Source organism: Hordeum vulgare, chromosome 7H (genome assembly GCF_904849725.1).
Source record: "Hordeum vulgare subsp. vulgare chromosome 7H, MorexV3_pseudomolecules_assembly, whole genome shotgun sequence".
Taxonomy (NCBI): Eukaryota; Viridiplantae; Streptophyta; class Magnoliopsida; order Poales; family Poaceae; genus Hordeum; species Hordeum vulgare.
In genome coordinates, this window is record NC_058524.1 from 210157450 (window position 1) to 210175284 (window position 17835).

General features: G+C 44.3%; 1 protein-coding gene across 1 annotated transcript; it reads left to right on the forward strand.

Moving 5' to 3' along the window:
• Positions 1-13903: 13903 nt before the first annotated feature.
• On the forward strand, positions 13904-17299 carry LOC123407688. Its single transcript, XM_045100876.1, has 6 exons — positions 13904-14088; positions 14976-15233; positions 15326-15432; positions 15546-15678; positions 15809-16003; positions 16571-17299. Exons 2-6 carry the CDS (start codon positions 14985-14987, stop codon positions 16994-16996), a joined length of 1110 nt encoding a protein of 369 aa, XP_044956811.1. The 5' UTR covers positions 13904-14088; positions 14976-14984; the 3' UTR covers positions 16997-17299.
• The last annotated feature ends 536 nt before the right edge of the window (positions 17300-17835 follow it).

Consider the following 17835-nt stretch of genomic DNA (forward strand, 5'->3'; position numbering starts at 1 on the left):
TGCATGGAACCAGTCCTCAGTGTACTCCATGATGCAGGTTTGCTCCCTATGTGCTCTGACATATCAGATTGGAATAGTGAGCTTATTCTTCAATTCTATGCAACTCTGCACATATCGGGCAATGCTGATGACATCAACACTTGGGTGTTCGACTGGATGACCCAAAACACTCACTACAAGGCTCCAGCACCTGAACTCCTCAGAGAACTGCCCGTACCAATTCCTTCAGAAGGGGCAGTGAAGCTTTATGGTGAGCGTGAGCTACCAAATGGAATGATGGAAGTCCTCATGAAGCCTTTGGCTGCAGGAAAACCCTCAAGAACCACATTCCTCGTCCATGATCTCAAATACACACCCCGGTCTGTCTACCGCATTCTCTGCAGTGTGCTCGCGCCCATCAAAGGCCATGACGATGACGAAGATGTCGTCGGCCTCATGAAGAATATCCTTTTCAACATCATTCACGGTATCCCCATGAATATCCATGATTTCTTCTTGAGGACTTTGGCTGACAATGCAATGTGCCCCTATGATCACAAAATTTATGCACCATGGATCATGAGATTCCTCTGGACTAGGACAGGCATCAACTTCCACGCAGATTTCCAAAACCATGTTGGTTATATGCCTCCTATCCGGGTCAACAAGAAGACTTTCGAGCCCATTGAGGGAAAAGGAAAGTCTGTGATTGATGAAGGCAGCAGGCCTCTTGATGGTCAATTTAAAGAGCCAGATGCATATTCCTCATGGGACGATACTGAGACTCGTCCACCAAGCCTTGTTCCTCCTCGCGTGCTAAACACCAGAGAGCTTCTCCTCAGTCTTCATCAGAAGGTGGATCACAACCACAAATGGGTCAAACGCCAGTTTGGTGCCATTGTGAAAACCCTCACTGAGACACAGAACTCTGTGAAACTTAATCATCACTATCTGCATGAGGTTTTTGATCGCACCTGGGCTACCCTTGCACATCTGAAGACCTAGACTGAGCTTGAAGAATTGAACTTTGAGCACGACTTTGACTAGTCGTGGCCTCCCAAGAAGAAGTTCAGGCCCATTCCCGTGCCAGATCTTGAAGACAGCTCCTTCTCGTCCTTCCGCACCGCTGAATCTGATGAGGAACAACTCGACACCGCAACAGGCCCAAGGAAGAAGACTACACCCAAGAAGCGTCAAGGATCTTCATCAACCGCCAAGAAATGAAGTCTTCACGGGCGTTAGTCCTCAGTTTGTCCCTTTTGTCACTTGATGACAAAGGGGGAGAAACTTGAGAGTTAGTCTTCAAACGGGAGTTATTTTTTTTAGGGCTTATGAACTATATTTAAGTTACAAACTCTTGGCTCTTCTGAAGTTTTTATGTAATGAGTTGTAACTTAAGCCCGATGGTACTCTGACGCTTTTTAAACGTTTTTCTTCGCATGCTTATTCCTCAAGTTTTAATGCACGCATGCTGGAATTCGTCAGATACCATTTGCCATCATGCATCTTCATTTTCTTCATATAATATGTTATATGTATGCATGATTTACAAGATTCAGGGGGAGATCTCCATGATATAAATCATCAATGTGCATATGCTATAAAAGAAAAATCCTCAAGGTATGCACATCTTCAGGCGGAGTCTCTGTGAATCTTGTCTTCAAATTCCTCAATTGAGTATTTACACTTCACATTTTTATTCCCTGTTGAAGACTTAACCTAATTGTCATCAACCACCAAAAAAGGGGAGATTGTAAGTGCATCTAGTGCCCCTTAGTGATTTTGGTGGTTTGAAGACTTATAGGTTAAGTATCTAATGTGTTTATAAGTGTACACAGGATCTATAAGTCATTGAGGAGTTTGAGATATTTGAAGAATATTGACCCCTAAAAATATATGTCTTCAGTTGAAGAAATTGGTCTGAAGCTGAAGAAATGAATCACGAGGAATCTGCAATGAAATTGATATTCCTCATGAAGATATTGATATTGAGAAGATCGGTGGTTCCTGAAGAAAATCAGTTTGAAGAAATTGAAGCGTGAAGATTTACGTTTTCCGTTTTACTTTCCTCGCATTTGATGAATAGGAACACCGTACTGTTAAAGGGGGTCAAAGTAACACTATGGAATGAATTTCCTCATGATGCTCAACCCAAGCCAAATCCTACCAAAAGCCTCAAGTGAGGAATATGAGTGACATGAGGACTCTCACAGTTGAGGGTCCCGACCGTTTCGATAAGCCACGCCAAGTCACTGATCTTATCCACTCCAACGGTCATATTATTTAAGGGCATTAATGTCAAATCATGTCGGGATGCTCCCAGGCTATAAATAGCCGCCCCCCACAACCACTAGCTGGTTGGCTGCTCCGTTAGAAACTGACACTTATCATAAGAGCAACCCAAATTCCTCAGAGCCTACGAGAGTAAATAATCAGTGAGGAAATACACCACCCACCGAAACCACAAACCAAACCTAGTGATTGAGCATCACTGAAGAAGTTGTTCCTGTGTGGGATTGAAGCCTTTTACCTTTGAGGACTGTGCATCCTCCAGACGGTTAGGCGTCATGGTCTAGAGCAATCCAGCAGTCAATTGTGGATTGCCGGGTGACCGAGTTTGTGAGGGTTTGGAAGTCTGCCCTGAAGACTTACCACGAGTGTTGGGCGAGGACTGTGTGTCCTTAGCTCAAGGATAATACGGTAGGGACTGTGTGTCCCGGGACTGGGTTTCCTTTGGTTTAAATACCAAGCCGCTCCAAACCAGATGTACAACTGTCACAGCAGTTGGAACTGGGTCATCAACAACAATCTTCACCAAGAATCGGGTTCTAATTCCTCAACTCTTTACATTCTCTGCATTATGTGTTGATGACATTCACTGTGACTGTTTGAAGAATTTGCTGAAGACTTTCTCTGAATTTTCTCAACCTCAAATTCTTCACTTGAGTTGATCATCATCTGTATTCTGCGTGCCTGCTTACTGTGCAATCTGTTTTCATAATCTTCACTCTGTAATACTGCTGTTGTGAACGATTGCACGACTGATCCTTAACTGTTTCCGCTGTAAGTTAGTCATCAGTGAGGAATTTCCTCAAAAGGAATTTCCTCAGTGATGAAATTCTAAAAATCTCATATTCACCCCCCCCCTCTAGTCGATATAACTCACTTTCACTAACCCTATGGTGTGATCCACACGCGCGATCATATGATGGGCACCAAAGGACAGCAACATAACCACAAGCAAATTAAACCAATCATAGCAATTCATCAATCACCGATAGGACAACGATAATCTACTCAGACATCATAGGATAGCAACACATCATTGGATAATAATATGTAGCATAAAGCACCATGTTAAAGTAGAGGGTACATCGGGTTGCGGGAGAGTGAACCGCTGAATATAGATGGGGGAAGATGATGGAGATGTTGGTGAAGATGACTGAGGTGTTGGTGTAGATCGCCGTCACATGATGATGTCCCGGACGGCGTTCCGACGCCGCCGGGAGAGAGGGGGAGAGAGCCCCCCTCCTTCTTCTTCTTCCTTGAACTCCTCCCTAGATGGGAGAAGGGTTTCCCCTCTGGTCCATGGTCTCCATGGCGGCGGAGGGGCGAGAGCCCCTCCGAGATTGGATCTCTCTCTTTGTGTCCTTCTGTTTCTGCGCTCCCAGATTCTGCGTTTCACCGTTTCTTAAATTCCCGGAGATCCGTAACTCCGATTGGGCTGAAATTTTAACACGATTTCCTTCCGGATATTATCTTTCTTGCGGCAAAAGAAGGGCTCCAACGGCCCTAAGGAGTGGCCACAAAACTGCCTGCCGCGGGCCCACCCCCTGGCCGCGGCGACAGGGCTTGTGCGCACTCCGTTCATCGCCTCGCGTTGATTCTTCTTCCCAAAAATCATAAATATTCCAAAAAAATCCCCGTAAGTTTTTATTACGTTTGGACTTGATTTGGTATGGATATTCTGCGAAACAAAAAACATGCAACAAACAGGAACTGGCACTCGGCACTGGATCAATATGTTAGTCCCAAAAATAGTATAAAAAGTTGCCAAAAGTATATGAAAGTTGTAGAATATTGGCATGAAACAATCAAAAATTATAGATACGACGGAGACGTATCAGCATCCCCAAGCTTAATTCCTGCTCGTCCTTGAGTAGGTAAATGATAAAAAAGATAATTTTTGATGTGGAATTCTACCTAGCATAATATTGATCATATAATCTAATCATGGCATGAATACTAAAACACGAGTGATTCGAAGCAATAGTCTATCATTTGACATAAAGACAATAATATTTCAAGCATACTAACAAAGCAATCATGTCTTCTCAAAATATCATGGCCAAAGAAAGTTATCCCTACAAAATCATATAGCCTAGCTATGCTCCATCTTCCCCACACAACGTATTTAAATCATGCACAACCCCGGTTTTAGCCAAGCAATTGTTTCATACTTTAGTGTTCTCAAACTTTTTCAACTTTCATGCAATACCTGAGCGTGAGCCATGGACATAGCACTATAGGTGGAATAGAATATGGTGGTCGTGGAGAAGACAAAAAAAGAAGGAGATAGTCTCACATCAACTAGGCGTATCAACGGGCTATGGAGATGCCCATCAATAGATATCAATGTGAGTGAGTAGGGATTGCCACGCAACGGATGCACTAGAGCTTATAAGTGTATGAAAGCTCACAAAAGAAACTAGTGGGTGTGCACCCAAATTGCTTGCTCACGAAGACCTAGGGCAATTTTGAGGAAGCCCGTCATTGAAATATACAAGCCAAGTTATATAATGAAAATTTCCCACTAGTATATGGAAGTGACAACATAGGAGACTCTCTGTCATGAAGATCATAGTGCTATTTGAAGCACAAGTGTGGAAAGAGGGTAGTAGCAATTGTCCCTTCCCTCTTTTCTCTCTCTTTTTTTGTGGGCTCTTTGGCCTCTTATATATATATATATATATATATATATATATATATATATATATATATATATATAATTTTGGTGGGCATCTTTGGCCTCTTTTTTGTAAATGGGCTTCGCTGGCCTCTTTTATTTCCTCACATGGGACAATGCTCTATTAATAATGATCATCACACTTACAACTCAATACTTAGAGCAATGATGACTCTATATGAAATGCCTTCGGCAGTGTACCGTGACAATGATCTAGCATAGCAATGACATAAAAAACGGACAAGCCATGGAAACATCATGCTAGCTATCTTACGATCATGCAATGGCAATACGAAAGTGATGGCACATGTCATGAGACGGAACGGTGGTAGTTGCATGGCAATATATCTCAGAATAGCTATGAAAATGCCATAATAGGTAGGTATGGTGGCTGTTTTGAGGGAGGCTATATGGTGGGTGTAATGCACCAGCGAAAGTTGCGCGGTACTAGAGAGGCTAGCAATGGTGGAAGGGTGAGAGTGCGTATAATCCATGGACTCAACATTAGTCATAAAAAACTCACATAATTATTGCAAAAGTCTATTAGTCATCGAAACAAGGTACTACACGCATGCTCCTAGGGGAAAGGTTGGTAGGAGTTAACCATCGCGCGATCCCGACCTCCACACAAAGGATGACAATCAATAAATAAATCATGCTCCGACTTCATCACATAACGGTTCACCATACGTGCATGCTACGGGAATCATAAACCTTAACACAAGTATTTCTACGAATACACAATTACTCACTAGCATGACTCTAATATCACATATTCATGTCGCAAAACTATTGCAAGGAATCAAACATATCATATTCAGTGATCTACAAGTTTTATGTAGGATTTTATGACTAACCATGTGAATGGCCAACTCCCGTTAACTCTCTAAATAGGTATAAGTGAAGCATGAGAGTTTAATTCTTTCTACAAAAGATATGCCCCGCTCTAACAAATATAAGTGAAGCAAAAGAGCATTCTACAAATGGCGGTTTTCTATGTGTAGGGAAACAGGCAATCCAAACTTCAAATGATATAAGTGAAGCACATGAAGCATTCTATAAAGCCAACCAAGGACTATCTCATACCAGCATGGTGCATAAAATAAAAAGTAAAAATAAACACAAAAGACGCTCCAAGCATTTGCACATATCATGTGACGAATAAAAATATAGCTCCGAGTAAAATTACCGATAGATTGTAGACGAAAGAGGGGATGCCTTCCGGAGCATCCCCAAGCTTAGACGCTTGAGTCTTCCTTTAATATTACCTTGGGGGTGCCTCGGGCATCCCCAAGCTTAGGCTTTTGCCTCTCCTTATTCCTTCATCCATCGTGCTCTCATCCAAAACTTGAAAACTTCAATCACACAAAACTCAACAAAACTTCGTGAGATCCGTTAGTATAATAAAATAAATCACCACTTCAAGTACTGTTGTGAACTCATTCTAAATTCATATTAGCATTATATCTACTGTAATCCAACTTCACCATGGTTCATACCCCCCGATACTACCCATAGATTCATCAAAATAAGAGAACAATGCATAGAAAACAGAATCTGTCAAAACAGAACAGTCTGTAGCAATCTGTATATTCCGTATACTTCTGATATCTCAAAAAATCTGAAAAATTACGAACGTCTGGAAAATTTGCATATCAATCAGCAAAAAAAACGAATCAACTCAAAAGCTCTTCGAGAATAAAAATGAAAATTAATTTCGTGAGCAGAAAGTTTCTGTCTTTTCTCAGCGTGATCAAACAACTATCACCCAAACTAATCGTAAAGGCTTTGCTTGGCACATTATTTTTAAAAACACAAAGAAATTGTACAAGGGGATAATTATTTTTGTGAGAAACTTTCATGAAAAATTCTACATTGTTTCCATGAGCATGAACACAAGTGTTCAAGGTCGACCTTCACTTCCGCAATGCATCACCTTTCAATCGCTTCTCTTTTTGAATTTTTTTTAAGTTTCCCTCTATATATTTTTTGTTTTTAAACTAAATAAAAGCACTCAACAGAAATAAATGACTCTCTAAAACTTCCAGGTTGTCTCGCAGGCAGCTCTTTCTTTAAAGCCATTAAGCTAGGCATAAAGTGCTCAAGTAATGGATCCACCCGGATCCCAAGGTATATCAAAGCCAATTTTAATTAGCAATGATTTGAAATTTAGTAGTGAGCACAAGGTAACATATATCAAGCAATGACGAAGTCTAACTCTCTTCCTATGCATTGGCATGTCATAAAAGAACAATTCATGCACACCAAGTAAAGGCCAATACATAGCATAAGCAGTTTCTTGCAATTTTATCGTATTGGAAACATAGAGAGGTGCAGATGTAGTTCCTCTCTCATAATAATTGCAAGTAGGAGCAGCAAGCACATGCATATTATATTCATCAAAATCATCATGTTTAACATAAGGGACTATAGCTAGCTCATCTTCATAAGCATCATTCATATTGGCAACATGGCCACAAGCATAGCATGCATCAAGTTCATCAAAAAGGGATATTTCAAACGAATCCAAGGGATCATAGCATTCATCCTTCGGTAAGAACGAAGGGAAATTAAATAATGTATGAGTAGAAGAGTTACTCTCATTAGAAGGTGGACACGGGTAGCTAGTCCACTCTTCCTCCTTTTGTTCTTCGCTCTCCTCTTCATCTTTTTCATCTAATGAGCTCACAATTTCAGCATTTTCTTCTTCCATAGTTTCCTGCAAAATAACAGTCTCTTCTTGGGCAGCATAGGATTTCTCCTTAAATCGTTCAATATGGGCATTATATTCATAATTAGTATAACAATAACGAAGCATAGCCAAATTTTCAGATCGGTAAGGAGCATCATCATTATCATCACACCTTTTGAACAGAGCCTCAATTTCATAAGCACCCATAAAAGCAACAAACTCTTCTATTTGATCCACATCATAGTAATCATATATACCATTAGCATAAGAAGCCAAGGTTCTATGATCATTAAACTCACAAGAAAAGGGAAGGTGTGGAGCCTTCATCCTAGAGCAACAAGTACACCATGTCTCTTGTATAGTTCCCAAGCATACCATTTCAACAAAATGGATTTGATCCCATAAAAGTTTCCCTTTTGAGTCAAGCGATAATCCCTAAAGTATTCACGTTGATCCAACGTGTATCCCATTATATAATTGAATGGGGCTTTTTGAGGATTATTAAAGAAGTGCATAATATTTTCCACATAACGAGCCTCGAGGGTTTTAGGAGGTTCCCCATCTCCATGAGTAGCAAGTACACCTAATTTTTTTTTGGTATTTTGTGTTCCATATCCATAACTAAAGATAGAGAACAACTTAGAACAGCAAATAAATCTACTTAGTGATAAAGCAAACAAGCACACATGAGGATATTCACCCCACGCTATTGCTCCCCGGCAACGGCGCCATAAAAAGGTCTTGATAACCCACAAGTATAGGGGATCAATTGTAGCCTTTCTCGATAAGTAAGAGTGTCAAACCCAACGAGGAGCTAAAGGTAGGACAAATATTCCCTCAAGTTCTATCGACCACCGATACAACTCTACGCACACTTTACGTTCGCTTTACCTAGAACAAGTATGAAACTAGAAGTACTTTGTAGGAGTGATAGGATAGGCTTGCAAGAAAGTAAAGAACACGTAAATAAAACTAGGGGCTGGTTAGATAAAGAAACAACTATGAGTGTCTAACGAGTGTGGAAAAGTGGTGGTAGGAGTTGCGGAATTGTCCCTAAGCAATTGACTACGTTACTAGATCGATAGCAAGTATCATGTGGGAGAGGCCTCTGCTAGCATGTCATCCCTTACTTGGAATTCTATGCACTTATGATTGGAACTATTAGCAAGCGTCCGCAACTACTAACGTTCATTAAGGTAAAACCCAACCATAGCAATAAGATATATTGGCACCCCTTCAATCCCATATGCATCAATTTCTATGCTAGGTTTGAAGCTTCTGTCACTCTAGCCTGCCAATACACAGTCCAATCAACATACAACTAACCCTATGGTGTGATCCACACGCGCGATCATACGATGGGCACCAAAGGACATCAACATAACCACAAGCAAATTAAACCAATCATAGCAATTCATCAATCACCGATAGGACAACGATAATCTACTTAGACATCATAGGATAGCAACACCTCATTGGATAATAATATGTAGCATAAAGCACCATGTTCAACTAGAGGGTACAGCGGGTTGCGGGAGAGTGAACCGCTGAATATAGATGGGGGAAGATGATGGAGATGTTGGTGAAGATGACGGAGGTGTTGGTGTAGATCGTTGTCACACGATGATGTCCCGGGCGGCTTTCCGACGCCGCCGGGAGAGAGGGGAAGAGAGAGCCCCTCCTTCTTCTTCTTCCTTGGCCTCCTCCCTAGATGGGAGAAGGGTTTCCCCTCTGGTCCATGGTCTCCATGGCGGCGGGGGGGGGGGGGGGGGGGGGGGCGAGAGCCCCTCCGAGATTGGATCTCTCTCTCTGTGTGTCCTTCTGTTTTTGCGCTCCCAGATTCTGCGTTTCACCGTTTCTTAAATTCCCGAAGATCCGTAACTCCGATTGGGCTGAAATTTTAACACGATTTTCTTTCGGATATTATATTTCTTGCAGCGAAAGAAGGTCACCAATCGCCTTAAGAAGTGGCCACAAGCCTGCCTGCCACGAGCCCACCCCCTGGCTGCGGCGACAGGGCTTGTGGGCACTTTGTGCATCGCCTCGCGTTGATTCTTCTTCCCAAAAATCATAAATATTCCAAAAAAATCCTCGTAAGTTTTTATTACATTTGGACTTCGTTTGGTATGGATATTCTGCGAAACAAAATATATGCAACAAACAGGAACTGGCACTGGGCACTGGATCAATATGTTTGCCCCAAAAAATAGTATAAAAAGTTGCCAAAAGTATATGAAAGTTGTAGAATATTAGCATGAAACAATCAAAAATTGTAGATACGACGGAGACGTATCAATGAGTTCTCCGACAGTGTGACGGCGCTCCGGTGGTGGTGATGATCTACTCCTGCAGGGCTCCGCCCGAGCTCCGCAGAAATCCGATCTAGAGGTAAAATTACGTGGTATAGGTTTGAGTTGCACGTGGCAAAGTTGTGTCTCAAAAAGCCCTAAACCACCAATATATATAGGAGGAGGGAAGGGGCTAGCCTTGGGGCTCAAGGAGCCCCAAGGTGCGCCGGTCGAAGGGAGGAGGTGGACTCCCACCCCAATTCGGTTTGGGGGAAGGAGTCCACTCCTTCCTTCCCACCTCCCTCTTTCCTTTTTTATTTTCTTTGGTGTTTTTCCACTTGTGGCACCATGGCCCTATTGGGATGGCCTCACCAGCCCACTAAGGGCTTGTGAGCCACCCTAGGGTCACTCGGCTCACTCTCGGGTGGGTGGGCCCCTCCCGGTGAATACCCGAAACCCATTCGTCACTCCCGGTACACTTCCGGTAATGCCCGAAACTTTGCGGTGACCAAATGAAACCATCCTATATATCAATCTTCGTTTCCGTACCATTCCGGAAACCTCGTGACGTCTGTGATCTCATCCGGGACTCTGAACAACATTTGGTAACCACACATATAACTCAACTATACTAAAACATCATCGAACCTTAAGTGTGCAGACCCTGCGGGTTCGAGAACTATGTAGACATGACCTGAGACACTCCTCGGTCAATATCCAATAGCGGGACCTGGATGCCCATATTGGATCCCATATATTCTCCGAAGATCTTATCGTTTGAACCTCAGTGCCAAGGATTCATATAATCCCGTATGTCATTCCCTTTGTCCTTCGGTATGTTACTTGCCCGAGATTCGATTGTCGGTATCCGCATACCTATTTCAATCTTGTTACCGTCAAGTCTCTTTACTCGTTCCGTAATACAAGATCCCGTGACTTACACTTAGTCACATTGCTTGCAAGGCTTGTGTGTCATGTTGTATTACCGAGTGGGCCCCGAGATACCTCTCCGTCACACGGAGTGACAAATCCCAGTCTTGATCCATACTAACTCAACGGACACCTTCGGAGATACCTGTAGAGCACCTTTATAGTCACCCAGTTACGTTGCGACGTTTGATACACACAAGGTATTCCTCCGGTGCCAGTGAGTTATATGATCTGATGGTCATAGGAATAAATACTTGACACGCAGAAAACAATAGCAACAAAATGACACGATCACATGTTACGTTCATAGTTTGGGTCTAGTCCATCACATGATTCTCCTAATGATGTGATCCAGTTATCAAGTGACAACACTTGCATATAGTCAGAAAACCTCGACTATCCTTGATCAACTGGCTAGCCAACTAGAGGCTTGCTAGGGACATTGTTTTGTCTATGTATCCACACATGTATCTATGTTTTCATTCAATACAATTATAGCATGGATAATAAACGATTATCTTGAAACAGGAAATATAATAATAACTATTTTATCATTGCCTCTAGGGCATATTTCTAACACTGCAGTCGTACCAACCTCTCACGCTCAGCCATGGTGGCTTACTGCGTGCCCTTTATGGCAATTTATTACGGGGTCGTCTTAGTGAGAGGGTGAGCAGAGCGTGCTCATTCCTCTATCTGAGTTCTTCCCGTTGCTCCCGAGTGAGCGGCTAGGGAACGTAGACATCATCAACGTTGTTGTCGTGGCCATCTTCGTCTCGTCCGCGGGAATTTCCTGTGGAGAACCCAAGAGGTCCTCCGATCGTGCCGACCATTAGAATTTCTACAGCTGGCTCGCCGCTCTCGCACTCGGACTCGTCGGAGGATCCATCACACGAGGAGGGGAATAAGTTGAGGATGGTATCGTCAGAGTCGAGCGTGGCCACCTGCTCGGCTATGGTCTAGAGATCCACGGCATTCTTGATCCAACGCTGGAGCCGTGAGTGCCCGGAGCGCTTGCAATGATGTCCAACATAGCGAAGGGGTGCCAAGCGGTACGAGACCGACGACTGCCGGAGAAGGACTTCGAACATAGTCACACGGAAATGCACCGTGCCGCGGGTGAGTAACACATCTGTGTCCAGCGGAGCTTCCCGCAGCCACGCCGAGTCGTCGGCGATGAAGCCGAGGGAACCAAACAGAATCTCTCCGTCGAGGGTCATCATGATGACTCGTAAAACTTCACACGCGCCAGAAATCGCTAGACGCGTAGCCCCACTGTGGGCGCCAATTGTCGTGAGAACGATCGTGACAATGAGTAATAGGGGTACGAATGAGGGGCGGAGCCTAGCTACGACACATGTGTCTCACTCGGATTTAGCGAGTTCGGGCCCCTCTCGGAGAGGTAAAGACCCTACATCTCGTGCCCGGAGGCTTATGTTTTATCTTGGGGTGTATGATTACACAGATTGCTGAACCCTTGTCTAGTAGCTCGGGGTGGCTTAAATAGAGTTCGCCAGGACCCGCCGTGTGTCATTACAAGGGCATCCAATGTGAGTAACTACATGCTTTACTAGAAGTTGCATCCCTAACAACAAACGTCACTTGTAACGTTAGTCTTGACTCCACTTCATGTATGGTGTTAAGTCCCTCGGTCGTTGTAGCTTCCACGTCGTCCATGCCTTTTCTCTGTCCAGTGCTGGTGACTGGACGACTGGTTGGAAGATGTCCGAGTGACTCCATGGGTCCGAGTGGATTCGGTGTACGCATGTGAATACATTTGTAGTCGTGAAACTTTAATGCCCGTGTGGGGCCCTAGTTGGGCCGTACATATCCCGTCCATGACCCTATCACTAGTAGGTGACCCCATCAACGAGGGTGCCGTTGTTGAATCGCGACACTGGATTACATCTCGCCCCCCTTCATCCACGTCTCTCTCCCGTTGCAGCATCCTAGTTGCCGCCTTTGTAGCACCGCCGTGCTGCCTGCCGCAACCCACGACGTCGCCGCTCACACCGTTGGCAAGTGCAGAGTTGAAACTTTTCCCCCAAAGTCGATTGAAGCTTTTCACCGCTGGTTGAAGCTTTTTCAACTACCGGTCGAAACTTGTACCATAAGTGAAGCTTCCTTCCCGAATCGGGTTGAAGCCTTTCTCACCACCGGTTGAAGTTTTTTCTATGTCGGTTCAAGATTTTTCTATCCCGGTTGAAGCTTTTCTCACCGCCGGTTGAAGCTTTTTCTATGCTGGTTGAAGCTTTTCTCACCGCTGGTTGATGCTTTTCCTATGCGAGTTGAAGCTTTTTTTCACGGTTGAAGCTTTTCCATGGGGGTTGAAGATTTTCCACCATGCTTCTTGAAGCTTTTTCCACCATCGGTTGCAACTTTTCCTAGGCCGGTTGAAACTTTTTTCCATGTCTGGTTGAAGCATCGGTGCCCATCTCTCTTGGTTGTAGCATCCATGGCTGCTGGTTCCAGCATCACCGGACCCCGGTCTAGCACCACGAGCCGCCCGTGGTTGCAACAGCCGCCAGAATCTAGTTGCGAGTTCCCAACCGCACATTCTTACGCTTGTCTCATCCTCCTTGACACGTCATTGGTTCTATCATGACGCGTGAGCTTGCAACGTATCCCTACACAGGAAAGAGAAGAAAAGAACTAGAGGAAGAAGAGAACCACAGGAAAAGTTCTGTCATGAGAAAAAAAAATGATTGATGACACACCGAGATGATTAGTCACGCCGGACGCACGGTCACAAGATGAATGCGATCGAACGCACAATGCGCGTCCAACCGAAGTCTATAAATGTTTCCCTTTTCAATTCTAGCGTTTTCAGAGTCCTGCAAATCGAAATCAAACATCGAGCGAATCATGCGGAAGCACAAACCCTCGCCCAAAATTAAGCGCCCTTTCAATACCCGACATCCCGAGGTCCCTGGATGCAATTTCGGGAGACCAAGTCCAAGAGACCAAAACGCCACAGCAGCAAGCAGCACAGGCGACACGAGGACCAGGACAGTATAACTTGACGGCCCGCTCGCTCAGCCTCAGCCCTCAGCCTCATTCCAGGCCAGTCCAGGACGGCAGCAGCAGGCAGGAAGGAAAGGGAAGAACCAATCAACCGATTCCCCCTCCCCACTCCACCCCGCGCCGCAGCGAGAGCGAACTGGTGCCTTCCACTGCCGGCCGCGTCGCCGTCGTCCCCTCCCTCCCTCCCTCCCGCTGCGCTCCCCTCCAAGGTAGCCCTCCCCCGACCCCTCCCTCGCGATCCCTCCCCGCAGCAGCATTTGCTCCTCGGATCTGGCCTCCCTGCCCGCTTCCCCTGCGGCGGGATCCGTTTTCCTGTCCCAGTGATTTCTAGGTGTTTCCTGGGCTAGATCTCGCCGAAGTCGGTAAGCGTGGATGAAATGCGGGGGGTGTTTAGTGCTGCCTTGACCCACTCGTGCCGCTGCTGGGAGCAGCGGTGGACTTGGAGATCTGTCCATCGTTGGGAATTCGGTGCGAACTCGAGGTTTCGGTGTGGTAGGCTGATGAATATTAGGTCATGGGTGGGATTGTGGTAGTCATCCGGAAATAGGGTCGGTGAAATCCGGCGCACCTACTACTACTACGCTCGGTGATGCTTTGGTTGTTGAGTTGACTCTACCACGTCGCTGATCTAGTTCATGGTGAATTCCTGTGTGGCGGTGCTTCTAGCTAGTTTACGTGTGGTTTGGGTTCTTAAGTAGTTATTGGTACCTAGTAAGTATTTCCTCGCATGATTGCCCAACAGAAATGAAGTGTTTGTTTACAGAGGAATTTAGATTAAGGAGATCAGATATTACCCTGTGCCCAGAGTGTAGTGGAATTGATTTTCATATTTTGTGGGAGTCTTTTGTGGTCGTATAGCTTTGGTGAAGTTAATTTAGTTAAAACCATCTAACTTGCACTATTTTTTGTTGCTTAGGATAGTTTCATTGTTATATCGTTGTTCGGTTGAATGACTTAGTACTGCCTGCAACGTACATTTATGAAAAACGCCTCCATGCATTTATCGGAGATGCTCCACAATTTTTCCATGTAACTGCTAGGAGAGGCAGCAGTTTCTTTGTTTTCTTCTTATATCTGTTTCTGGCAATCAATGCAGACCGTGAACATGTCCGATAGTGCATTGCAAGATCTCAACGCTGCTCAATCAGTTTTGCTAGGGAAAAGCAAAGGCAGTTCTGTGGAACCCTGCAGTTCTAAGCCTGTGTTAAACGGGAACAAGTGTGTCAAGAAGGAAGGAAATGCTGTACCGGCATGTCCTGATGTGACCAATGGATGCGAGGCTGGAGTTGTAGATATTGAATATATTGATTCTGAGAATCTCACAGATCTTCCTGATGTTGACACAAGCCTTAGTGTATGCCTCTAGCTGTTCATATTCATGCTTTTTTGTTGGATGTTTTAAGTTCTTTCTATAACCCAAGGTTTTCCATTTTCTATTTTCAACAGACTTTGCTTGCAAGGCTGGATTCAAAGGATTGGGTCAAGACATGTGAAGCTCTTAATAATGTTCGTCAGTTGGCAATATATCACAAGCAAAGGTTGCAGGAGCTGCTGTAAGTTGTTTCCTTGTTTTTGGGGTAACTATTAGTAGCTTACAACACCATCTGTGCTTCCATAATGCTGTAAAACTAACTAAATCTCTTGTATTGATTGGGTCAAATTCCAGGGAGCCTCTAGTTCCTCTTATTGTGAAATCTGTTAAGAATCCAAGGAGTGCTCTATGTAAAACTGCACTTATGACCTGCTCTGACATCTTTAAGGCATATGGTGAACAAATGGTCGACTTGATTGATCTGCTGGTGTGTTTCCCCCCTTCTTAAAAAGTTAAATATTGTTGTGCATGACTGTACGTGTTTAGTTTCACTCAATGATTTCTTGCAATAACCATGAAGTCTCTTAAAACATTTTGTCTGTCAAATGTGTTCACAGCTAATGCCGCTGTTTCTGAAATCTTCACAAGACAAGCGCTTTGTTTGTGAAGCTGCTGAGGCAGCCCTTATATCAATGACAAGCTGGATCTCCCCTTCTGTATTGTTGCCAAAAATGCAGCCCTACCTCAAGAACAGGAATCCACGTATTCGCGCAAAAGCATCTGTTTGTTTCAGTAAGAGTGTACCACGCCTTGTAAGTGAAAGTCTCACCCAAAAGTTTATCTAAGATCACAGCTTATGTTGCCTAGTTATTGTAGAACCATCTCCAATCAAAGTATTTATTAAATACACCACATAGTATTTTTTTTCTGATGTCCCAAAGGCTCAATCAGATACAGTTGTACAGGTTGATAATTTGACCTCCTTGTGCTATTCTTCTCTGTCCATGGGGTTTAGTTAAGAGTTTCCGTTGAACGTCTTCCAGAACTTTGTACTTTATTTAGATATATGTAGATGCTTTGTTTGAATTTTCTGTGTCATAATATGAGGCTGGAGCTTAGCTGCAGATGATTTCATGCATGTGGTGGAACTTTGTTGAGTTCAGAACATTAGTTGCAACTGTATGTTTAGCTGTAGTCTCTATGTTCAAAGATCTTTCTCACCAGTCATTTCAGTAGGTGACCACTTACTGGAGATTGAGCATATAAATTATTAGGTGGTGTGGGTTTGCGTGCACTGACCACTCTTGGTTGCTGTTCTAAATATGAGGAATACAGCACTATATTTGTTTTTATAACAGTAATTTCTTCTTTCTATCCAGGGTCTGGAGGGAATCAAAGAATATGGTATGGACAAGCTCATTCAGGTCGCAGCAACCCAGCTGAGCGACCAGCTTCCTGAATCAAGGGAGGCTGCGCGCAACCTGTCATTGGAGCTACAAGCATTATATGAGAAGACTCAAGCCTCTGGTTCAGGCGAAGATGACAGTGCATCTGCTATTTCACTGGAAGCCGAAACCTGGGAGGCTTTCTGCCTATCTAAGCTTTCTGCATTAAACGCACAAGCAATCCTCCGTGTCACTGTGGGTGTCCCCGTTGCTCCCAAAGAAGGTGGCATCGCTGCTGCCCTGAAAGAAGGTGGTGTCCCTGCTGCCCTGAAAGAAGGTGGCATCTCTGTTGTTGTTGCTCCCAAAGAAGGTGGCGTCCCAGTTGCTACAAAAGAAGGTGCTGCGGCCATGGGCTGCTAGCGTTGGGAGTTGGCCGACACATGCGATGTTGCGATTTTTCCACATCCGATTCACGTTTTTGCTGTACATGGTTTATGGGTTGCTCAGTCGGTAAATCGAATCTCCTTTGGCTGCAGTTCTTCAGGCTTGAGGCCTGGGGTGGGTGTTAATATTGGTGCGAGATATAGTCCCTTATAGTTGACTGTATAATCCTTTGGTTCCATCACTACTTATCAGTTTGGCATTGATTGGTCAGTCAGGGAATGTAGAATCTCTTCCACCGTTCAACATTTGCTGGAGTACTACAGCCCCTTCATTTCGTTATGTGTGTGCGCGTATGCATCTTTTCTTATTTGCATTTTGTGTTCTTCCGCTTGAATGTACTTGGTTCCATTTGTGTTCCAACCCCCCGCATGAAACAAAACTAGGGAGCGGGGTGCGGAGTCATAATCAAGAGAGCGGGGTGCCCTATCACAAGGGAGCGTTTGTAACTGGAGTCATTAAGGACAGTAAAAAGTAAAACTGAGCCTAAAATGAGACTTCTCAACGATTCGCATTAAGGACAGTAGACAGTAAAACTGGACCTAAAGCAAGACTTCTCAATGGTCCGTGTTTTTAGCCGTCCGTTTTCATGATTTGGATGTTTTTGGTCGTTGGCTCTCCATGTAAACTGATTTGTGTCACACATGTGGTAAATACTCGGCCTATTGTCCTTTGGGCAGCTGCTTCACAGGCCTTGCAGGTCCTCCACCCTGAAGGTGTGTGAGGCTTCTCCCAATCCCGCCCCTTTTCTTCACGCCAATGAAAATCCTAGACCAATCGCTGCCTGTTGTTTCTCTTGCCAACGGGGAAGAAAGGCA

Coding starts and splice junctions, on each gene's coding strand:
- LOC123407688 (XM_045100876.1), top strand. CDS start 14,985: ATGTCCGATAGTGCATTGCAAGATCTCAACGCTGCTCAATCAGTTTTG. Junction 15,234..15,325: donor ATGTTGACACAAGCCTTAGT/GTATGCCTCTAG, acceptor TATTTTCAACAG/ACTTTGCTTGCAAGGCTGGA. Junction 15,433..15,545: donor CAAAGGTTGCAGGAGCTGCT/GTAAGTTGTTTC, acceptor GTCAAATTCCAG/GGAGCCTCTAGTTCCTCTTA.